General features: G+C 40.5%; 1 protein-coding gene across 7 annotated transcripts in view; it reads left to right on the top strand.

Annotated features, from left to right (window-relative positions):
- The window catches only part of htr4 (5-hydroxytryptamine receptor 4), a 135,806-nt gene that overhangs the window by 12,541 nt on the left and 97,717 nt on the right, over nt 1–25,548 (top strand). For 4 of the 7 annotated variants that reach the window (XM_015350020.2, XM_015350019.2, XM_015350024.2 and 1 more), the window contains one exon: nt 20,528–20,609. The exons of 1 other annotated variant lie outside the window; for it this stretch is intronic. In XM_015350020.2, coding sequence (XP_015205506.1) covers nt 20,575–20,609 — 35 coding nt within the window. In that variant the 5' untranslated portion in view covers nt 20,528–20,574. Of the gene's footprint in view, nt 1–259; nt 389–20,527; nt 20,610–25,548 lie in introns of all 7 variants that reach the window. 2 more of the 7 variants (XM_015350021.2, XM_015350022.2) reach the window with 1 other exon arrangement.

Below are 25,548 nucleotides of genomic sequence, written 5' to 3'. Positions count from 1 at the left end.
AAACCAGAACACCTTTCCAGAGACCATCAGAGCGTGACCTCCTCTTTTCTCTCCGATTCGAGAAAGTGACTTTTCCCCTCTGCAACTGCACTGCCGTTTTAAAATGAGCAACCTGCGGCCCATCCACACCCTCCTAACACTACCATTGACTTTCTGCATCCACCACGCCAGCCTCCACCGCATTTAAATGCCATTTAAAGTCTGTGTTTATTTAATATGCAGCATATTCTATCAATTTGCCATGTATCACTTCACCTAGAATAACCCTGGCAGGGGCTGAGAGCTGACATGTCTGCTGGTGTACATCGGTCTGTGGTTTTGCACGTGGTATCGTCTGGCCGGACTGCTGATGACATCAGCTCTTCAGCACTGTATCCATAGAAACCAGGTAAAGGCAGCTCCGTTCCTCGGGGTCAGAGTACTGCAGGTCTTAAGTGCACGTTTGAAGTCAGAACTGATTTAATTTTGAGTTCTTATCCAACAGTTGTGCAGATGCTACAAGCATTCAAAATTCTCAAAGGCGCTGGCAAAGTCAACACACTGAACTTCTCCAGAATGAACAGGGAAACGTGAACCAGGGAACACAAGTGTAAACTACCTGGATGAGCATTTAAAATTAAATACAGGAGGCCCTTCTTTACCCAGAGCTACACAGGAGTCTGGAAAGGACATGCTGCTTCTTTTAAGACAGCACCAAATGGGATCCTTGAATCTATTAGCTAATAAGTAACGAACAAACTAGATGAGCCAAAATACCTCCTCTCATTTGTAACAGTTCTTATATTCTAATTTCCATGCCAAGTTCTGTATGTCCAAGTTGCTGCAAGAAGAAAGCACGTAAGGTTTTCACGCAAATAAGTTTTTAATAGATTCCTTATTGTTTTAAATCGAGATCTGCCATATTAAAATGCCGTATTAAGCAGCATTGGCGTCAATTTGTAAATTGGCTCTAGATTTTATGTCTAGAGTGCCACAGTTGTACAGTTGTCAAATGTCAGATTTGTTCCTTTAAAGCAGTTTTGAGACTCTCTTGACATGGCAAATCAGTGGAGGGGTCTCTGCGTAGACTTTCATAGAATAATACTCATGACATTTGTAGGACTGTTAAGAAGCTATTACATTTACTGGCAGCATTACAGACAGGCAGATACTCAGTATTTACGCGAAAGTTTGGATGCAATTATTTTTTATTGCTTCCTGAGAAATGTTTTACTACAGTTTGTTTTGGGAAAATGTTATTCGGAAATAACCTTGCAACGCTAAAAGAATGGTAATCTGTTATCTATTTCCTGCTGTATTCCCAAAACAAAAATGCTCGCAGAATAGGTATTCTATCAAAACCGTAGTCTTTTAGAGTACTTCTGAAACCTTTAAGAATTGATACAAGAAGTTTAAGAATTGATACAAATCCACCTGTTTTTCCGCTTGAAAACCACAGAAACCAATTTTATATAATAAATACTGTATTTTGTAGCAGATTTGTTACAAATTTCCCCTAATTTCTAGATAAAGCTTTTTAAATTGGTTTCTTATGATTGCCATAAAAGTTCTCAAGTTTTATGTTTGAAGGAAAAAATGGAATGGCTCAGCACCAAGTATTAAATTTAAATAAGTGTCGGTGAATTAAAAAAACAACTTACCGCCGTAACATTTCAAAAATATGACTTGCTATCTTTTCAAACAGATTTAAGAAATAAGGGCTATTTTTTGTAAAACAATCGTCACATTTTTGACATTTTCTTTTTGAGCTTTAAACAAAGTCATAATTGATATGAGCACATCCTTTTATAACTCTTTACCATTACTTTATGGTGTGTTACTATAATTAGTTTTTACTTAATATTAAGGAAGAACATTTATTTCAAGAAACCCTTTTTCTCTTGAGAAACATGCATGGAAAATGTCATTTACATATAAATGAGTAAAACAACCCTTAAGGGAACAAAGACTTTTTAAAAGGAAAGCCCTGAATTTAGCAGAAGGATATAAAACGAGGGAGAAAAAGTGAAATTATCCTGGAATTGTTTAGACTAAACAATATCTCCCGCAGCTATAGTGCATTTTACATTCTTCCTTCATTTCCTGCTCCTGCACGGTTTATAAGTTGTGTCCGGTGTTGAAAAATAAACAGCGTTTCTCCTTGTGTTCAAACTGGAACTTGTATGGAAGCCAGTTCTGGTAAAACCCCCTGTGGTCCCTTGTAATGAGTTTCTAATAGCTACCGAGTTGTTGAAGTCTGCGTGTGAACACGGCGTCTGCCTCCGTGGAGCCTGACTCGGGTGGAATGCCGCTGTATCGATGACCTGCCGCCTGTGTGCCGGTGTGCAGTGAAGGCTTCACGCGTCATGACACGACTGGGAGAAATTAAGCCCCCTTCTGCCTTCGTTTGGCCGCCGCTCCTTTGAAATGGACAGAAAAAAATAAACTGCTGGTGGAACTATTCCGAACATCCCGAAAGAAACAGCCGAGAACAATCTACGATCACGTTCCGAAGCGTTTCTGTTTTAAAAACCACTGAACATGAGTGAAGATGAACTGAATTATTTCCACGTGTTCCTAAACCTGAGGGCGGCTGTGAAATGGTAAATATGATTCATGGACGGGTTTGCAGGCATATTTTTTGGGAAGTGCAATGCAATGTTCCTTACAGTGGCTTTTCTAAAATACCATTAATATTCACTGCCATTAAGCTTAGGATGAAGTCTAATATCAAAACAGTGAATTTTACAGGCGTTTTTAAAAGCCTTTGGGGGAGGTGTTAGTAGTTGCTAAACCATGGATTCATAACTGACAGGTTGTGGAGACGAGTCCCTTCTGCAGACACTGCTGTTGGGGGTCCTAATGTAAGGTCATTCACCGATGTAGCTCCAGTCCACCCAGCTGGAAAAGTGTGGACCGGCGTTGTTGGGGGGGGGTAATTCCTGCAAGTCATGTGCTCTCTACCCCACTAAACGGAACAGCAGCCAGTGCGACGTCAGGCCTGACGAGCTTCTGTTGCTCTGATTTGGACTTGACCTTTTCCAGAAGGAGATGTTACCCTAGCATGACTGTCCTAGCTGCAGCAAGGCCTTCACTTCAATGACTGTGAGGCCGGTCCCTTATAGTCCGCAGGGCACTGGTCTGTATCCGGGCTATTTCATGCATCAGCTGTGATGGGCATTCCCCAAATCGCCAGCGCCGCGGAATCTGATCCTCGGCTTTCCGTGCCCAGGCCTCCCAAGTGTGAAAAGAAGTGGGTGTCACGCCGAAGGACGTCTCGGAGTGGAGCGTGCCCTTAGGCTGTCTGCGTCTGTGGTGGCCGAAACCCTGACTGCTGGATCCAAACCTGGCGAGTAAAAAAGAAAAGTTAGCTGGCCGTCCAGATTCGGAATAAAATCGAGTCAAGCCTGGTCGGACGCCATCAGTCTGTGGCTGAATATCACAAGTAAAATTAAGATAATGGTGTGAAAATACCGGGCTAAATTAACTGTGGTTAACATTTATTAGAGCACCTTGAGATTTCTCGTGGATTGAGGTAGACGCATAAAAATAGTGGATCTCGGCATGAAAGAAGTTCTACAGAGCCACTATTGCTTAGATTATGACATTTTACCCAGTCACCTTCCATGACGGGTCTGCAAAAGGGGCGTAAAACGCTGTGAGGCTGAAACAGATCAGTGTTTCCATCTGTTTTGTGTAGGTGATCGATACTAAATTGCTAAAATACTCAAGACATTTTATAATTTAGCGTTTTCTTTTCTGTTGGGGATTTTAACTAAACAAAAGGTGTCATTTCGCAATTCTCCATTTTTGACAATCCACAATAAATTAAAACGATAATCCCTTAAAAAATGAATCATGGTTAGTTTCGGTTTATTGTTTTATTTCTGAACATTTACCATAATTTATAAGTTAGATAAGTTCCATAATGAGAAATACTGTAGTACTACCACTACCACCAATTAGGGCTTTAAACACTCACTTAGTTTATGATAATCAGCTTTGCTGCTTAGATAATGGACAGCTGACTTCCAGGAGTAGTGGAATTCATGTAGCTCAGTGCAGTTATTAATGGTTCCTGTTTAAGTATTTGCTTGTAGAGTGCATGATTTTTGTTCTGCGTTGCTACCTTTTTTTGGATTTCTGCAGTTTGAAGGGACCTATCTTTTCCACATCAGTGTGACTTTCAGGGCTGCGATTTGGTGGACAAGGACACTTTCATGGAGCAATAAAAGCTGGAAAGAACATTCTTTCAAGATGCATTGATTTGCAATGACAGTTGAATAATTCAACTACACAGAACAGCCAGAGAGCAGCTTGCATTGTTTTAGGTACTGTAGTTGGCAATGCTTAGTGCAGTATTTGTTCTTTACAGTATGTACTGACAGCTCTGTAAATAAATTTAACAATGTGTTACAGATTGCCACACACAGGCTTTTAAAGCAGATAGGTTTCTAAGCCTTAAAAAAACAGGTTTTTAAGTAAGACAGGGCTCCACGGATTTGTGTGGGATCTGCAATACAAATACGGATTGCATTTTATAGAAAGAAGTTGTAAAGCTGCATGAAACCACTATTTTGTTTACTGGGAGAAGTTAAAAATGATTGATTAGGGACAGCTTGTGCATTGATTTTTCCATGCACTAGGTGTGCAATAAACTAAGGATTTTGCCATTCTAATGAATAAATATCACCACTTGCAGACCAAGACATATACCCTGACAAAATAGTTATGCGACGAATCCCTGCCTGTTGTTTTGTTTTTGATGAATGATGAATTAATTTCTTGCATTTTTTCCCCCAAAGAGTGCTGGTAAATCAATAACAGTCTTGCAACTTTTCTTCCACTCTAAGCATCAGTCTCCACTGCTACTGAAATCCATGATCGCCTTTCCAGAAGATCTGAATAACATGCAGTAACTCATTCATGATTATCATCATTGTTGATTATTAATCATAATTGCTTCATGTACGTATCTGTGGTTGTTCACGATTAACATGTTCTAGAAGAGAAGATGAATACTAAGATATGCTGTCATACAAGTACAATAGGAGTTTACTCAATTTAAAGTTGTTGGCCTTATAGACACAGAATATAAAATATTCCCCATTTAAATGAAATGAAAGTCAGTGGAAGGCATAACTGAAAGAGTTGAGAGTTAAGTGAAAGGGTTTATGGGGTTAACAATTTGCCTTGAAACAGATGACCAGCAAGAAGAAGCACTTCTTTTTTGTTCAGACCCAACTGTGGTAACATGCCACATAGACTTATTTAAAGCTTGGAAAGAAGTAAAGAAAAAATGTATTTTTTAACTGCAAGAAAATAAAAACATTCCAGTTTCTACTCCATGTAATGGACTTCCACAAAGACAAGTGATTCAAAATTATACAGAATTCCCAAAGGGCATATTTGTCAAATTGCCTGTATAGGGTCTGAGAGCTCTGTCTGTACAAGCACTGTTACTAGACTTCATGACCTCCATAAAGCCCTCATTTGTTAAGCCCCACATATAACCAGAAATTGGTGCACAGTAAAATGCATTTTGTTTATCCATCTGTTCTCCTGTCCTATTTGACATTTCCTGCACAGTTTGCTGCCTTCTCCTACTCTTCCTTTTGCAGAGTCCTTATTTATATTTTCATTCATGAGAAATGCTGAGACAATATTGCTCAGTCCTGCCCATGGCTCAATCATGTTTTCTGAAATGAAGGGGCATAGTGTACTGGAGGATTTAAAGTGATTTAAGTCTGTGTGATCGAAGTGATGTACTAATTATTCTTTTAAAGGAAGAACAATGGATCAAACAAAAATTGTATCTAGGATAAGGTACTGCAGTGACTCAATATAAGCAAGTCTTCAGGACCTAATGATATGTGAAAACTCCGTAAAGAAAAGGGTAGCAACCATTGATTGGATATTGTTAATATAGTGTTCATGGGGGAAAAAAAGGATGAAAACACGAAACCAAGTAATTATAGACCAGTAAGTCTTACTTCTATTATGTGTAAATGTATAGAAATAGTACAGAAATGAACTAAAGAATCTACAAGATTAAGTCCACATGGATTTAGAAAAGATTAACTTTGAGTAACTATAATTAATCAAATTGGTGGTAGTCATGCAAAGTAGTGTATAAACCATCACCATACATACATAATAATAATAATAATGCACAGTGCGGGATATATTCCTATGTGTAATTCAGAGTTTGTTTTTCCTAATGCCTTTCAGTAAACAAATGATATAGTTACAGTAGGACGATGAGTATCCCCAAGCTGTGATTGACAGACCTCACAGAAATGACAAAAGGAGCCGTTTGCTGAAAATTTGTTCTAGGCACTGTACTTGGCTGTGCGGGCTTTTGAGCCGCAACCATCATTAAACACAAATTAGCATCTAAATGAAACTTGCAACAAATCCCGTTTTAAGTGTGGGGAGTGTTTTCCATAATTAGGGAGATGCTCTTAGTAGGAGACGCTTTTCTTGTGCCTTTTGGAAGGGGTTTTTACTTCCTGCATCCCTCTAAAAAACAGCTTGAGAACGAGCTGGGGAACGGGGGGGGGGGACTCATGAAGATGGCTCATGAAGAGTATCGTTGCGCTTGACAGCCATTCTCCGTCACTTACACAGCTGCTTCATTTAATGCGAGATACAGGATTCACAAAATCATCATGTACTGTATACAGGTAATTTTGCCATTTGGTTGAAGCACAGGTTTTTGTTTCCTTTGGTGACAATTTACAGCACGAAGGGATGCCTGGTATCGGATTTGCGAGTACTGTGGTCTTTCGGTTTCGGTTCCTTTGAATGAGAAGGTATTTTGTAATTGGCAGCTTCAGAGATGAACTGACTTTATGCAGTTGTCAGACTTGTTATCTTTTTGACACCAGGAGAGGATTTTTATCCAGTTAATCCGATAGACCAGTTAAAGAACCGAGCTTAATGGCGGGGGGGAAACTCCATAGATGTTCTTTCAGGAACTGAGATTTATTTTGTGAATGTCACTGTACTAAAATAACCCAATCTATTATCCAAGACAAAGACAACTTCGAAAAGATTCACTTTGAGGGTTTTAAAAAAAACAGAAGGAAACTGACGGCCTTCTCCGCTTGTGGGCTCGCGGCAAAAAACAATTCGTCGACACAATGGGAATGAAATGGTAATATGGACTAACGCAGATTACCTTTCAAGAAGCCCCTTGATGAGGATCTTGGCTCAGAGAGCTAAGGACAGTCGGAAGAGTGTTACTGCCAAAATGGATCAGGTTAGAATTTTCTTCTGATCTCATATGCTTAAGAACACCAGGCACTACTTTGGAGCTTTAACATAATGTGGAAAATGTTAGACCAGACAAGTATCCGTCGTCAGCTTGCTGTGCCCTGAATTGTCTCAAAAGACGATGCCGTTACATTCAACCAGAAGAATTAGCAGGAGAGCCAGTGATAGAAAAGAACTATTTCATGTTCACTACAAAGTTTAGTCATGGAAGACTTAAAAACAAAATAAGCTGAAACTCTGAGATTTTTTTGTTACAAAAATCAGTTCTGACCCTGTGTAGTTCTTAAGACATTACACAGTGCAATTTGTAATTCAGTTGTTTCATTTGACCAATTATAGAGCATGGTTATAAAGTTCTTCATATATGAAGTTACATTGGAAATACAAATTCTAATAATTCAAGATATGTACAGTAATATAGCTATCATAACTATTTCATTACTTTATGCATTATATATTCAAATTGTTTCACAGTCTCTGGACCATGTCAGGAGAAATTGAATGAATTTGCTGAGTTGCTCTGTGTAGATCCTCTGCAGGGCAGTTTTGCTCAGAACACCCATCGTTCTGGTGTTCCCACATGCAAGAAAACACATGGACCCTGATCAGGTGACGGGGTGACCAATCCACCATGGATTTTGTAGAACTATCAAGTTTCTCATAGGGATCTGTTAGTGCACTGCAGACCTTAAAGGGAAGGTGTATTTGCATATCAGCATTCATGCTATATAATGCATCAAATAGCAGTTAAAACTTTATTTACATACCTTTCATAATGACACTTTAAATCATAAAGTGAGTTTCTCACTGTCAAGACAAAATTCTTTAATTACACCAATTTATGTAAATGATGCTCTGTGGTATTAACCCAATGACATTTACAGCTCCACATCAGTTGTTTAGTTTCCTACCTTTCAAAGGCTTAAAAGTCAAATAGTTTTAATTTTACATTATGTAATTGTGAATGTACTGGGGTAATTGAACAAGATCCACAGAGTAAAACTTTTCTTCAAAGTTAATTGCTGTTTAACTTAATTAATCATATGTAACAAAGCAATAATTGCTGAATGTTGGATAATTTAATAGCATTGGACATTTAATTAAAAGAAGAATACCTAATTTCTAATTTCTGCTTAATTGGTAACTAGGTGATTAACAGGCTTTTGGGCAGTGGAGAAAATTGACTTTAAATTCATTGTAGGCAAACACTAAGAAGCTCTTTAAAGTAATTTGTATTCCATCTGTCTTCTTCAGTGAGGGAGAAAAAGACGTTATTCAGTCCAATACAATATTTCAGATGTGCAAGATGGCACCAAAGTAGTTTTTAAGCCAAGGAATATTTCTCAAATTGCCTCTATAATCTACAACTATTGGGGATGCAACCCATATTGAGATGTCGTTTCAACTTTTTGCCAAAAAGATATAATTAACTAATTAATGGGAAGATTGCACCACAAGAAGTATAAGAAAATCTTCCAAAGAGAGAATTGGTTTTATGAAACACTGAAAACCAATAGTCCTGTTTGTGACTTTTCTCAATTGTCTTGTACAATATGTTGTATGGTTGCTGATCAAAATTCTTATTTTGAAAATTGTTTTGCTCCCACTGTTTTGATCAGCACTAAAGGCCCGTGTACTCGCCACTTGAAAAGAAACTAGGAGATTTTGTAGTGTTGGTCATTTAAAAAAAAATTAGTTGCAAACAACAGGAGGATGGTTGTAAACAGGAGAATAATTGCATTATTCTTCAGAACCATTACAAATGGCTCTGTGGGGTGGTGCTGTGGCTCTGGCCCTGCACCTGTGGCTGGAAGGTTGCAGGTTCGATCCTGAGGCTGGCAGAGGAATCCTGCTTCATTGGGCCCTTGAGCATGGCCCTTAACCCCACCTGCTCCAGGGGCGCTGTACAATGGCTGACCCTGTGCTCTGACCCCCAGCTTCTCTCCCTGTCTGTGTGTCTCATGGAGAGCAAGTTGGGGTATGTGAAAAGACATATTCCTAATACAAGGAATTGTATATGGCCAATAAACTGATCGCTCTCTCTCTCTCTTAATGAGAAGAGGCCATTCAGACTACGTAGTCCAGTTTGGTAGTGAGTAGCTTGTAGACCAAAGCTCTCATCCAGTCACATCATGAAAGAAGCCAGAGTACCAGATTCAACAAAACGGCTCTGGATAAAGAAGTTCCTCCTGGTGTCCGCTTTAAATCCACTTCCACAAAGCCCTTTGGTTCATATTTCACAGTTGATTCTGAAGAAGTCCGCTGGGTTGCCTTTGAGGATTTTGACTACTTGTATCAGCTCCCCTATAATGCGGTGACTAGAAATTGTAATGTAATTCTATGTGAAGCCTTACGAGTGCACCTTTCAATTTTAAAATAGCATCTCAAGGTCATTGCTTTTAAATAGATATATCCTCACTTTTCCCCCCCTTTTTTAATTGCTCCTCCAATTTGTCTAGAAGATGTAAATGATCTGTCCAGTTGAACCCCTAAGTTCTCTTCATGAATAGTCCTGGCTTTGTGTTTTGTGTTGATTGTTTGTCTTACCTAAAAAAAGCCTGATGTCTTGGAGTTTCACATCTAATCATCTAATCAGGGAGAAAGTACTCGGACACATAATAATGATGAGTAATTTCACTCTTCTAGAAACGCAGGCAACTGTGCTGTTGGAGATGGGGCAGGATGCCAGTCCTGCAGGGCCAGAACGTTTCTATATTTTCTTCATTCTTCTAGAACACTTAAGCTCATTATTTGCTTAGGTGCACAAACTGAAGCCTTCCCTTGCTCTTAAGAAGCTGAGGGTTTAAATAAACCTACAGTATGATCCTTCTGGACAGCAGCCCTTGAAGACAGGTTTGGGGTTCCTCTGTATTAGAGCAACGGATCGATTAGACAGTACCCTCTGCTGGTTACAAGATATCATGCAGACGAATTGGTCTGGCATGCTTGTTAGCAGCTGGTTGCTTGCAAGTTCAAGGCCTGGGTGTAGGATTCTTTGATCTTTCCTGGAACTTGAAGACCACACACCACCCCTCCTGTATCTGTCATGTGATTGGCCAGTTATTGTGGCACAACAAAGGCTTTCCTGACCAGTGCGTTTGTCGGGACAGCCTGTTCGACCCATGCCACATGAAAGTAAGAACAAGGCAGTAGGTAAATATGAGTAGAAAAGATATCCATTGCAGCTGTTTGTGCTGTAGGCTGTTGGACTGTTTGCTGTGATGAAGCAAAACAGAAGTGCAGGATGTTTATAAAGCTGTAGTGCTGTTCAGCAACTGTATCGTGAAAACTGTGAAGTGCTGAAATTTGGCGCTCAAAGCTCATTTAGAAGATGACATGGAAAATGGTAATGTCTGGAGGGCACTAGCGTCAGTGGTGTTCTCTGGGAGATATAAGGAAGCCATTGCTACTGTAATATTTTTAATCCTTTACAGACATTTTCCCAAATAACCTGATGCACTGTAAATAAGCATTCATAAACCTTACCCTAAAACGCTACAGCCTCTGCTTTGACAAACGTTATGCCTTATTATGAATATGCTGTATACTGTGTGGACTGTGGGGAAGCAGTAGGAGAGGCAAACAACATGTTAAGATCTATAAAATTAGAAAATGTAAAGAAAAAATGTTATTTTTATTGGGCTCTTCCTAATACTGTATATACTTTTTAACACCATATGACGATATCCCTTTCTTTGGAATCAGTCCAGAGGAGAGCAGTCACATACTGTACTGTACATCCCAGGGCTTACAGGAATGTCCTACACTGACTAAAAGATAAAATAATTTTTGGTCTTGAATGGAGAATGAGCAGACCCATTCCAAGTATTCGAACTCCCCTGACTTATGATAACTGTATAAGACAGCATGACCAAGGGCTTCTCCATAAGCCAGAGCCTTCTGCTTTGTGTTTCAGATGTGCTCTGTAGCTGCAGGGAAACCTGCACCCGTCTTCAAATTAGTACTGATTCCGCATAATTGCCTTTTAACAAACCTTACTCGTTTCTGTCATAATAAACAACATGAAGAACCGGGATTGGGTTGTCATAATGATTTCATTTAATGGGTTCATCTGAAACTTTTTCGTTCTTCTGTTCGGGTTGAAAATACATCTGCAAACAATTCTGTCTAAGCAGCGCTAATTTAAATTGCATGGACGTTTTTATTACATTTATTGCACAAATAAATAGTGCTCCTGGTTCAAATAGGCAGTGTTTACACTGAAGTGCATTACGCTGTAAAAATGCTTTGTGTTCTACATGGCATGTGGGATGGAGACGCTTGCCGTAGAAAAAGAAAACACGCAGAATTAGCTGAGCTGGTCATTCAGGAGAATTCCAGGTTCCACTTGCTTCACGTCTAATGACCTTCAAAGCAGTGACCAAAAATCTTTTATTTCCAGTATGAGGCACGCTTGTTTTTATGAAAGTTTTGTGCAACACACCCTTCATCCTCCAAGAAATAAACATTATAAAAACACTTTCACTGAGAAATGTGAGCTGGTCTCAGAGTGCAGTTTTGTTTTGTCTGGGCAGGAAATGTTGATGGCAAGTTCACGCTCCAGTACTCTCTGATGCTGTTTTTTTTTTTGCTTACATTAGGAGTAAGTAACACACTCAGATATGGGGGCAAAGCAAAGTCTAACAGCGTTCCCAACACAAAAAGATACAGATTTCCACACATGTGCCATTATGTACTGTAGTTTCTGTTTAAAAATATCAAATTGTTTTCGGTCATTTTCCTTGAGGGGGCAGTACTCTAAAATTGCCCATGGGGATTTTTTTTTTCATTGATTATGTCAGATATAAGAAAAATATCCTACTGTATATTAAAAAAACGCAGGGATCCTGAAAATACAAGTTTCTGCAGGCAAGGTTAAATGACACAGAAAAAGATCTTTGCTGACATTACTGGATGGTGTGCTCTCTAATCTGAAGTTTACAAGACTCCAAACCTTTGAAGGCCATTGAGACTGTTGTTCTGTAGCATTTTCCTCAAAGTTACAGGGCTGAAAATAATAGCTGGGTTTATACGGATATTGTGTTCTCATTCACCTGAAAAGCTGAAATTAAAAAAACTGAGAGCATTGTGAAAGTGGAAAAAGAAACTATTCTAAACTGCACTTAAGACATTTGTTTGTAAGTTTACTGTATAATGTTGAGGTCGGTATTTAAGTAATGCAATTTTAGGGAAGAGCATGAAGATGCTCAATGAAATTTTGAAGCGTATTTCGGGCAGATCAATAAATTCAATTTTCTTGTGACTGAAATCTGGTTTAACCTCAGTGGGGAAAAAAAACAACACAAAAAATGGAATCTTAATGGTGTTGTTGTCTCTCTTCTTTATTTTCCTCTGTGAAGTACCTAGAAAAATATCCTCTTTCAAACACAAAATTACTAGGTTTTCAGATGTTATATTAAAAAAAAAAACCCTTGTGCAAGCAGGTCTAATTTTGTGGGCTTTAATAAAAATCCTAAAAACAACCTCACAAGCAGTAAGTATACAGTACACCCCAGGCTTTTTTCACTTACAATTTAACCTTTGTTTGTGGTTCCAGTCTAGAGTACCACTGTTGTGCTTTACAGCTTTTTACAAAGCTTTTGCCCTTGATTCATGGATTAAACATCTCTTGTAAATGAAGCTAGTAGACATATCTTACCCTCTTTGATCTTGAAGGACCTAGTTTCAAAGCCAGAAAGAAACATTGTGTCCCAGACAAGGCTTGTGTAACATTTAAGAGCCCTTGATCAACCTTCTGGGTTGGTCTGTTTTATATGGTGTAATGAGCTGGGCCACGTGAGTCAACAGAAAGGTGCTATAAAAACATTGTATCAAAGCAGGCAAGAAGAATCCTTCTTAAATACATTGCAGGCTTTGTGCTCAAGGCTAAACATGATCATTTCATGACAAAAAGATCATTTCTGTACATTGGAAAATGGTCATTCTGCCATTTGGTTATGTTTCTCTTACTAAGATCCAGCCCCCCTACCACCATGGAAAGGAATAATTTAAACAATTTAAAATAGAAAATAAGACCTTACCTACTGGTACTGGTACAATTGTAGGAGGTGAGGGCAAAAATCCACAAGTCAAGAAAAAAACATGTCCACACAAGCATACAGTGTGTCCCCACATTGAGTAGAACTCGGGACCCTAGAGTTGTAAAACTCCCATTATGATGCCACTCATCATTTATGGGACACTGAACCTTTCAGAACTGATGCACTGAATAAAAATAATAATTCCTTACACTTATATAATGCTTTTCTGGACACTCCACTCAAAGCGCTTTACAGGTAATGGGGATCCCCTCCACCACAGCCACCAGTGTGCAGTCCCACCTGGATGATGCGACGGCAGCCATAGTGCTCCAGCACGCCCCCCACACACCAGCTCTCAGTGGAGAGGAGAACAGAGTGATGAACCCAATTTATAGAATTAGACCATTCACTAATATGTTCCTAAGTTTTCAACTGAATTGTGGATTGAGATTGGTACTGTTCAGGGCCTGTTCTTGTCTCAATACAATAAGGGTTTTGTCTGATTCTCTTTTTATTGTATATCGTTTGCTGAAGATAAAATGATCCAAGGATAACATTGCTACATGTCCAGTTTCAGGTTTTTAGATGTAGTCTTCCAGGAAAATTAAAACTGCACATCCAGTCTTAATATACATGGCATAGTAGCTCATGATGTGTACTCAGGTTATGATAAGCAACTGAGCACAAACAGGTAGCAAGCTGAAGAATTATGAATTTGGAATCTGTATGCATAGAACTACCACTATTATTTCAGTTAAAGTATTTGGAAATTCAGGAAGACATCCTCCTACTGTACTTTTGGGCCCTTGGGGAATTAATTATAGCTAGTTTCTTAGCTCTGTCAATACTTCACATGTAGTAACAGTAATCATATAATTATACGTACCTACTGCTCAGAATGATTATCATGTTAACTGAGTTGTTTTAAAAATAAAATGTTTGACAGAAAATCATACTTCATATTGGACATCTTAAATGATTAACCTAAAGTGTGCATCCGTGCACACAGACCTTTGCTTTTAAGAAGGAGTATCAGGATTACTGAAGGATGCTGAAGTGAATTGGGCTTTAAAGGTAACGGATCATAGCTCCAGGTCAACTACTGCCTCTTAGCTCCAGTTTACAGGTTAAATCTGGCCCGTCTTTGTGGAGTTTGCAAGTAAGTGTCAAGGACATGCTGGCTAGGTTTGACTAGACGCTCTAAACTGTATCTCTGCGGTGTTAAGAAAGAGGAAGGTGGTGAGTGTCCCTTCCTCTTTGCCCAAGGATTGCCTTGGAACCTAATTCCCCTGTTTGGAAGGTACAGGCACTGCTCAGCCATGCTTTCTTACACAGGTCATTTTAGAGTCAAGCTGAAGCCTTTGGTACATTTTGTACGGACACGGTCTGAATAACTGTTACATTTTCCACAGTCATTTCACAGAAACCTTTCCTCCATGGAGACATAACTTTTGTGATTCAGCATTTTCGAGGTTCACTTCCTATGTGACCTTCCTGTAAGTCTCCTCCTCTTTCTCCCCAGGGCGGTCATTAAAGCTTTTTGATCGGCCAAAAGCTTTCCTGAAAGCGGCTGCGAAAAATCGAAAAGGTACAAATTTCACAAGACAAAACAAAACCGAGATTATTTTCCCCCACATCAACATCGTTTGTGGCTTTTTGCCGAATTCGATTTGGCAACAGAAAATATGTTTTTCTTTTTCATAACTTTGAAATTCAGATATTTCTGAATTAGTCTGCATGTGGAGTATGGAAATATCCACAAGTGGTAGAAATATCAATGTGAATTATAGCGTTTTACAGCAGCAGGAAGTAAATGTGTGTGCAGACAGAATCATTGCTTTGAAGCTGAACCCCTCGAAGAAGCATTAATTAGATTTACAAGCATGGTCGCCTCTAGTAATTATGAGATGTTTTTCATTATTCTTAAGAACAGTTACAATTGAGTGGAGTCCGTTAGGCTCATCAAGCCAATTTGGTAGAAGCTAATTGATCCCAGGATCTCATCCAACCATTTCTTGAAATAATTTTTTTTTTCCAGATTTCGATATACAGCTGAAAACCATGCAGATGATCAGCTCTAATTTTGAATGCACACTGTCATCTATGTCATCCAATATGGCGGACTGACCTTCATACTCAAAAGACCTTTAGATATCATGTTCTTTAAATTCAATCAGCAGTGTGGTTTTCAAACTTCGCAGTTTGTATTAACTTCTAATTGTGCTTCAGACTTACAAGTGGAGACACTGTGATAATGTTTGTGTCCACACCAAGTCAGCAAAGTTTCTGCCAATAAAAGACCTTTAACTGTTCAAGTTCCAAGTTTCATTAGCTTAATTCCAATGAGAATTGAACTGTGACAGTACCTGGATCCTGTGGTTTGCTGATCACCATTTTGTTCAAATTACCATCAGGTTGCTTCCATTTGCTCTTTAACCAGTTAAACCCAAACTTAACACAGTAGGTGTGATCCCTGTGAAAGTACAATTACAATATGGTATTGCAGTGTTTAAGATGACCACCACACCAGCACTGTATTTTGAGCATTTCAGCTGTTTGTGACTAAATGCTGTGAAACCAATACAGCCTACAGAATTCGCTGGTATTATTCAGGGCACATGGAAACTGACACATGCTGATAATGTTGCAGCTGTGTCAACTCGTTTTAACTCTACACATGGCAGGTATAATCATGGGGACAATTTTAACAATGACTATTAATTGTCAGTGTGATACTGATTACTATAAGCACAGATTTTTCCATAAGTATTTTGTTGCTCTTTGATATTGTTACTGAATAGGAACTTAATAAATTAAAAATATAGAAAACATCTCCCCCTGATTCACATTTTGGAAACCGGTAGCTGTCTGTTTAAACAAAGCATCATTGATTGCTATTTTTTTTATTTGGCTAATATTAGCCAAAGTAGCAGCATACCTGCTAATAAGAGTTGTGCAATAACCAGAAACCTAGACTTAATTGTACTCGAGCTCTTCCTGACTGAATTGAGTAAATTATTAACTCAGGGCTTATACAGTACATTCACAATGCAGTTAGTCTGATTAACCATATTCACAAACTCCACTCAATGCATTTGTTGGTCAGAATTTGATTCTTGGAAAAATAAATCATGGTTTTGCCTGTGCTTGACGATGAGCGCTGTATTTTACATGTTAACAGTCAAACATGACTCTGTTTCCATCCTCATCTCGTTTTCATTTTCCGGTACCAGGCTGAGCAGGGCAGACCAGACTTCCCTTTCCCCAGCAACAGTCTCCAGCTCTTCCTGGGGGACTCCCAGTCTCTCCCAGGTCATCAGAGAGACATAATCTCTCCAGTGTGACCTGGGTCTGCTATGGGGTCTCTCTCCAGTGGGTAGTCCCTGGTACATCTCCAGCGGGAGGTGCTTAGGGATATCCTCACCAAATGCCCGAGCCACCTCACGTAACTCCTCTCGATCCAGAGGAGCAGCGACTCTACTCTGAGGTCCTCCCAGCTGCTGAGCTCCTCGCCCTGTCATGCCCAGCCACCCTGCGGAGAAACCTTCTTTCCCTCGCTTACACTCACAATCTTAGTCTTTTCAGTCACTTCCCAAAGCTCGTGTCCATAGGTAAGGATAGCGTTGGAGATGGACCTGGAAACCGAGAACTTCATCCCCAAACTTAGCCCCTACTTTGCCACCTCAGTCCGGTCCAGGGTGACACCGTGTGGTACGGAGCGCTACACTCTGACCTCCGGCGCGCACTGGAGAGGTCCATGGCCGAGTGTGATGCAGTTGAGATCAAATCATGGTTCCTTCCCGGAAAAGAGTGGCTGGTTCCCTCCAGGCAGGGGCAGAACGGCTGGCCCAAATGGAGGGGCTTAAGAGCTGTGCCTCAAGGTCATGTTCATGGAGGCCTGTTTTCCTTCTGCCCTAGCAAGATATTAATGTATATTGGCTGTTATATTTAAGGAATGCTAAGATGTTATTGTGAAGCCTAAAAGAATACATTGCCGAACTTATTCTAATGAATTATTAAGGAAAGGGATGAGAACATTTGAAATAAATGCCACCTGTGATACAACCTGGCACAGTTATACTTTGCCCTCTGTTTTTATTTCCTGTTGTTAAGTTTGAGTCTCAGGAATCGTAAGCCTTTTGGTCATACCTTTACTGCATATCATTTCTATTTATTGGTTCCAATGTCCAAATGTCTATGCTATCTCTCTCCTCATATACACACCTGTTATACATGTGAATAAACTTTGGAATCAGTCTTGGCAGTGCCCTGTCCAGTAGGATAAAAACTGTACAGCCACGGGAAACCTTGATCAGCCCCAGTGCTGCACAGTACACCATTTCAGGGCATGGCTTCATGTACATGGATTTCAATAATATAATTATGAGTTATGGGGGTAGGGGTAATGTACTGTATAAAAGGTAAGAGTTAAATATAATAACCCTCCAAAGCCATATTAATATACCAGATAACTTGCTCCATATTAGTGAAAAGGGCAGCAAACCTTACAACACTCGGCACAAACACACAAACCACTTCCAGGTGATTTACAAAGAAAGTGGTCCCTAAGCTCTGAGATCTGCCCCAGCCCCAAACTCTCTTCGTTCGCTCCCCTGGGGGCTGGACCAGGGTTCCTGCCACTGGCACAAGCACGGCTGCTCAGGGAGGAAACGCTGGTTTCTAAACAAACAAAAGCCTCTTCTCGGGAATTCCCAGATCTGCGTCCCAGAAATGTGTGCTCTTCTGGATGGGTACTCGAAAGGCAATAAGTCTTTGCTGAGCTATAAAAATAGACACTGCCCCCCTTGCCCTTCAATTTAGTCTGGTCTGCACTATTCCAGTGCCCAAAGAGCAGGCCCACATGCTGGTGCCTCGGATCCACGGGCAGGTGGATACTCTCTCACCAGACTGATTTCCCTTATCACTCAGCAAACCAGTAATTTATTTGCTACAGTGACCTTCACAACGCTTTGCCACAGAGCACTTTACAGACGAGTATTGCAGTTAACAATGCAATAACCGCCTTGCCAGTCCATCAAGAGGAGCTGGGGGTGGAGCTTAGGGTGGTTTACCCTGGAATTCCCAGATCAGTCTTAGTCTGTGTATTGTATGGATCCTCTTTCGAGTGCTGTAACTCATCACGGTTTATAGTAGATTAATACTGTCTTAAAAAAACCTTTAGTGAGAAAATTCCCTCCCTAAAAACTGCAGTTCTATTTTTTCTTCTTTTTAAAGTACACTTCCCACGCCACTCTGTAAATAGACATGCATACAGTACAGTCTGTTTTTCATAATGTCTGTGACCAGTCCCTGGACAAACTTACAGATGGTTTAGGCCCATACCAGCACGCTCTGTTGAACACGGTATTGTTTAGGAATGTAATGGTCTGCATTCGTTTCCGTAACTGGAGGATCAATGTGTAGTCCCTAGCTGTTCCGTATAACAATCTACAGTAATAGAGTGTTCATCCGAAAATAGGTGATTTCATCAGCCCGATACCACCATCTGAGCCTGTCACAGCTATCAGATACAAACGATTCCGATAATGTGACTGCTATACCTGCAAATCACCATCTAAAACAAAACAGACTGCTTGTTAAGAGTGTCCAAGAGCTTGAATCTTTCAACCACTTCCCAACAGGGAAAGAATAATTAAAAAAAATAGCCCAATTTGTCCCAGGTAAAAAAAAACGATTCTCTGCAGGGCGTCAGTGAAATATCTTTGCCACTTGTGAAAAATGAGCCATCCGGGTGTATATGAGTAAGTGTCAGAATGTATTTAATCAATAACGAGTGTCACTGTTTCGTTTGGAGCCATGTTCTCTCATTTGCATTTAAAACCCACTGGAATTGCTGCGGCAATTTCGAGGCTCATTGAGTACAGACATTTTTCTGGGAGAGCTGAGAAGCCTGAAGTACAGCCCTGTGACGTGTTTCCAGGTCTGGCTCACGCGCACATTTTCTTGATCATGGCTGTTTCTGGGAAGAGTCGGCCGCACTCCAGCAGGCAAAAGTCTTGCAAAAGAGGAGAATCTGCAGCTGACTTCTGTGTTGCAGTCTGTAGTCTTTCCTTCATTCGGAGTACATTTTTGGGCCCGCGCTTGGTGAAGAGAGATGAGACAGACATTCTGAGATTCCCAGACCTCAGTAGACCAGGTGTAGCTCTCGTGCAGCCCTCCCTGAAGCTCCCAGTTGTCTGCCCTTTTCCACTGAAGAAACATGGTGAACTGAGCCACAGTAGCCACACTGCGCCCGCCGGTGACTTTCCAGAGAGCAGCAGACTGGCCTCGTTCACAGCAGTCATGGCTCTTCTTGTGTTTTTTTTTCAGCAGGAGTTTTCTGTGACCTTGGCCTGCACTCTCACATTTACATCGTCGGTTATTATTCTGTCATCTTCTCTTCTCCATTCTTGCTCTGTTGCCATCCACCAGAAGAGAAGAGGCCTGGGCCTGTCTGTAAGGTCGTCGGCCTTCGGTGTAGTACTCTAAAACAAAACGACACTTAACACCTACTGACATTTCAAAGGCCAAGAATAGTTGTTATGTTCTGATATTTGATTTCTTTTTTTTTTAGCTTATATACTGTAAGACTTTGAGGAAGATCACATTTTATTGTATATAGAAATACAATGTAATAAACTGGCTAACAATACATAATTCTGCAACCTGTATATTTACAGTAGTCTGGCACTTAACTCCACCACAGAGAGCTGGTCTAGGGCTCGTCAATGTGCCATAGCTGTCATTTGACTGGTAAGGCGGTCTCAGGTTCGTTTAAGGCTGTCCAAGAAGTCAAAAGAACCTGTGACTTACTGTATGTGACAGAATATATGCAGAATATAATGCTTAACCGTGAATAATTAAAAGTGTTTCTGTTTAATGATCATAGATTTGAAGCAGCAGCCTCTGGCCTGTGCCTTTGCAAAGTAAAGTCTAATGTCAGTCTTATCACTTCACCGCTAAGTCTGTCACCGCTGGTCCATTTATCCCTCTACAACCCTGCACTGTTTAATGCCACACCTGAGTGATTATTTTATTCACGACCTGGAAAAGGACCTTCAATTCCAGGCTTTGTAAAATAATATTGGTTTGGGATTCCAGAAAAGATCCAGAAAGGTGTGGCTCAGCCCTGCAGGACACTCGAAAGCTCGGTGTTCTGGGGGCCCTATTGGTGTCTGTTTGAGTTTCCCTGCATCACTCAGTAACCTTTCCTCATCGTTGATCCGCAGGCTGTCTGTGTGTCCGTGGGTACCTGAATCTGAGACCCCAGGGCCAAATGCCTGTGATGGAAGAAGCTGATGTAAATGAGAGGTAAGGGGAGTCTAAGTCAATGAAACAATTTCCTTCTCTCTTGCAATTCCTTGTCTCCGTCTTTTAGATTTTAAATGTATTCTCCTCAACTAGTGCTGATCTTGGGGAATTCACAACAATTAAAGATCAATTTGATGTGGAGGTTGTCAGAAAATGAAGACATTCATTCAGATTTCTTTTTGCAACACATCAGTGAACTGATGAAAGTTTTTTTTCAATGTTTTGTATTTCATCAACCGAGAAGCCGAAGCCTGGAAATATACACTTGAATATACACTTGAACCATAAATCTTTACTGAATGCCTGAATGAAAATGAATCATTTCATCTTGGCTGCTAATTCACATGGCTGTTCACTGTGACTGACTGAGCTTGCTATGTGGTTTCCATGCTTTGCTCGTGCGTCTCCTGGTTTGTCATATTCTCCTGTGAAAAGGCACCCTCTAATATTGAAGGGCAGACACCTGTCTGCACTGGAAAATTAAAACCAGCCTCCCCTGCGCCGCCCCCCGCCCACTCCAGTTCCAGGTCATGGATACACTCTCCTCCTACAACTGGCAATCGGAGAGGCCAACTTTTTCTGCAAATGTGCTCCTCATCTTTCAGCGAAGTGTAAATGACAACCTGTCCTGTGACACAACACCATGATCCGACGCCTTGATAGACTGACGATTTTGCTCCGTTAAGTGACAGATGAAAGATCTTTTCTAGCTCTGCTGTTCCATCTCTGCTGTCTCTTGCACCTCACGTGCACTTGTAGGGTTACTTTCATAAGGTGGCACTCCCATTTTGCTCCAGATCAATAAACAGTACCGTGCTTGCGAAACCGCCCTGTTAAATCTGGGGATGTTGTGGGGATGCAAGGAGTCACAGCGTAGTCCAGTGAAGGTTTGAGACGAGTTTAATTGTGATGAAAACGGACATTTCTGGAGAACACGGAAGGAGACGCACACCACAGTGCCCTGAATTACAACACCCATTCATGGTAATAACACTGGGTGACCATTACCAAAATGCTTCCACTTATGACCCAGTGGCTGTTCCTGATGGTGTTATCCCAGCCTTTCAGCTATTTCTGAGATGTCACATACAGTATAACAGCAGATGTCTGTTTAAAATTCACACAAGCTAGGTCAGGAGTAATGACCCCAGGCCCGAGTCAGTCACTGTCATGAATACCGTCAACACATTTTTTTTTTCTCGGATTTCATTTGTCATTTGGGTTAGATCCTCTCCATCACATACTTTTATTGTCTTACTAATTTATTTGGCCGATGCTTTCAGGCAAAGCGAATTACTTTTAAACAGCTGGGCATTTTACTAGGGCAATCTCGGTGAAGTGCAAGATTCAGAAGTACAACAGCAGCTGCCCACCTGAGATATGAACCCATGACCTTACAGTTCCAAGCCCAGAGCTGCTCCACACTGCTGCCTCTGCAGATGTGCATCTTCTAGAGGCTGCCACACAGCTAATACTGGCAAATACAGTCAAAAAAAGAAATTTAAAAAGAGGCCGACTAAAGTGTGTTTTTCGCAGGAAGTGTTTTGCGACTTAAGAAAGAGAAAGGAAGTTAGCATTCAGTGAAATAGAATGATCGCAAATCATAAGAAAATTATAACTGGGAGCATTAAATACGATCAGGGTGGAAGGAGGCGGCAAGAACAACATCTGCAGAAGCACATACAGGTAGTTATTAATTCGGAAGAAACAGATTAAAAAGGAAATGCAATTTTCCTGACTTCTCCCCGGTTGTGGTAATTTAGCCTGCTGGGAGAGTTGTGAATACCAGAACACCTGTTTCTGCATTGAATTGCAGGTGTTGAATCGGTTTTTGATTCCTACCCTGGCAACCGATCGGATCCTGTCATCTGCAAGCAGAGCATGATTTAGCAATGATGCTGGATTCCCCCGATGGCGCGGAACCAGCAGACTTACTGTCCTTCTTTTTGCTGCTGTTGCTGCAAAGGGGATTCTCTCCCGAAAGCAGATCAGTTCAGCATTATTGGCAAGGGGGCGATGGAGAAGGAAATGCTACCAACGTACTGTAGATGAGCTCACCCCATCCGCTTGTGAGCTGTTTGCTGTTCAGCGTACCAAGATCTAGAGAGTAAGACACCAGCAGGTTTAAGGAATAAGAACAAAGACAAAAAGAAGTGAAAATTATGTATTAGGGAGTATATTACCACACTTTGCTAGAAACACTATGAATGTACACTGTCCTAGTTCTTTACATAAAGGGTTGTGTGGTGTATGGAACAAGCTACCCAGCCATAATTTTAAAGTAGATACAAGAAATGTCTGGATAAGATCCTTGGGTCAAATATCTACAAACCAACCAAATTGTCTAGATGGACCAAAGGTCTGTTGTTTGCAACTTTTCTAATGAACATTAGGTGTGTTTGCTGTATTGATATAGAATGCAGCTTGGTATTTCCTCATTAATCTCTTCTGAAGCGCAACTCTCACTTCATACTTTTGTTTAGTTTGGATTAGAACTTGGTATAATTAAGGTTTATGAAAACATTTAAACTATTTTAATCAAAGCAGGTGAAAAACATAACTCTCTGAACTGAAAAACATTCGCTGCCTGTTACCAATGCTTTTCAGCCTGTGTGGCGAGTCTGTTCACTGTTTTCTTATCCTAACATTATCACAGACACATTAGATGTTGTGGGATGATTGTTTTCTCTTAACTGACCCTGATGCATGGGCATGGAGTTTAAATCATTCTTATTTGGAGTTGACATAATGAGCACCAGTTAGCCTTTAATGGCTGCCCTTGCTGGAAAAAACTGCCCCCCATATTCATTTTTTTTTCTGTGTGTATGCGACTATCAATTACTTCTTACATTCTTCTCTGAAGTCTTTAGTTTATATCATCTGGCATGCTTGTATAAAAGGCATACGTGTTTCGGGTGTTTCATCTCTTGCAGTGCTCATGGATGGTTTAGCTTACAATGACAGCAATTAAAATTATTTTACCATTTCAAAAGATAACATTCTAATTACCAAAACTGGTTTTCCTTCTGATATGGGTTGTTGCTTTATGGAGAAAATTGAAGCCGTTAATTCAAGACAAAAGAATTCAGCAGCTAGGCAAGCTCATTTGGCTATATTTTGAAGCTCTTAACAATGCTCCTTGATGAATCTATAAATGCCAGAACACTTCAGCAGGTGGTTACAGGTTAATGCTCTACGTTTTCAGCAAATTAGTCAAAATCCTGTTTGATGAAGCATGAAGCTGTCGACCACGATTGCAGATTATCTCATCTTGCAGCACAGTCTGTTCATACGGTCTCTCTCTAAACAGGTTTGTCATGTTCTGACCCAGGCCAGGAATGGCCTGCTGGGATTGCAAAGAGCCTCTTTGAGGGGAGTTTCTGAAATCCCCGCAGCTCGTAAACACAATTCCTAGAAGGACCCCGTGCCTCTCCTCAGCATGTTTCAAATCTCCGTGAAAAAAGTTCCCAAAATAACTTCTGGTTTCCTGCCTGGGTTTAACACAGCTGCAAGGATGCAACACAGTGACAGTTGGTGAGGGGGAAAAGGCTGGTAGCTCTAGAGGAATTTTGAATGTCACCCCCTTGAGCAGATTTTTCACTAGAAGTTATCAGCTGAAGTGGAGAAGATGAGGTTAAAAGCATCTTAACTGCAAGATGCGATTCCGTGCCCTTGTTTGCGTTGTCAGTCCGTACACTTTACGGTTATCCACCATCAGTAAATTGAGGAAGCCTTTGCTGGCGGTCAGAAACACAGAAGCTACCATTGTCCGCTCCTTGGTGGACAACATGTCCCTGCTTGTCACGAGATCTTGACATTTTTCATGGGGGTGGTTCCCGCCGCACACCACAGCTGCTTCCTCCAGTTTGCAGTGTTGACGAGGTCCGGCGATCCCTCTGGCCAGCGAGGCTGACAGAAGCCTGGCCTACTGTCCCACTGTCCGACTCTGGGAGGGGAGAGGGAGGGTTTTCCGAGTCCAGCATTTGTACTGCAGCTGATTGTTTGGCAGTGGTTCTCACTCCTCATACTGGTCAACCCTCCCCGCACCTGCTGGTTCTCCTTCCCGCCCTCCTTCATTAGACCATCAACCTGTCACAAGTTTGGGATTTTATTTCATTTACAAAATACAATGTTTAAGAGGAGGGAACAAAGAGATCAAACAACAATATCTATTTATTATTATTTTCAAGACAATGAAGGGTTTGATTGTGTAACTGAGGGCTCAGCTGGGACACAAACCAGCAGGTGTGAGGGTCACCAGGATTGGGAACCACTGGTTCACATGTTTTCACCTTCACATTGCATAACAATGGGGATACAATTCAGCAAATGCATTTTAATGCCCACAGTTGAACAGCAAATTGAATATCTAATCGAATTAAATGCATGACTGGGTAGACAGCGACAGCAATATGTATGATCCAAGATAAACAAGGTTTAATTCTCCTTAATTTTGTCGCTGCACAAAGCTTGTTTATTATCAAGCAAATAAGCTACAGCTGTATGTGTCTGTAAAAGGCACAGAAACATTTCTCTTTTCTATTGTGTGAAGATCTTTTCCAATTAGTAGTGATGGTTTATCTTCATAAACAGTTACAGAGTATCCCATCTTCTTACTTAGAAGTTTGTTAACAGGTTTTACAGGTTTTAATGTAAAGACGTTTATACTTGGAAAACGCTTTAAGCTACTGGCAGCCCACCATTACCGACTGCTACTAATGAAATTCATATGAATTTCTCTCCCCCTAAACATTTGCAACTTATTTCTTAATAAAAGTACTGGAGTAGAGTTTGAAATTCCATTGTTGTCCAAAGGATAACTCTGTCATAAAATCAGAAATGCCAAATGATATTGTTTTGTTTTTGTATGTTCAACACATACTTCTGTGTTTAACATTAGCTGGTTATTCAAAGCTTACTATAGTTGGAAAAGGCTTGT

Source organism: Lepisosteus oculatus, chromosome 11 (genome assembly GCF_040954835.1).
Source record: "Lepisosteus oculatus isolate fLepOcu1 chromosome 11, fLepOcu1.hap2, whole genome shotgun sequence".
Lineage (NCBI taxonomy): Eukaryota > Metazoa > Chordata > Actinopteri > Semionotiformes > Lepisosteidae > Lepisosteus > Lepisosteus oculatus.
The sequence above is the reverse complement of the archived record's forward strand: the minus strand, read 5'-3'. Positions and strand labels throughout refer to the sequence as shown.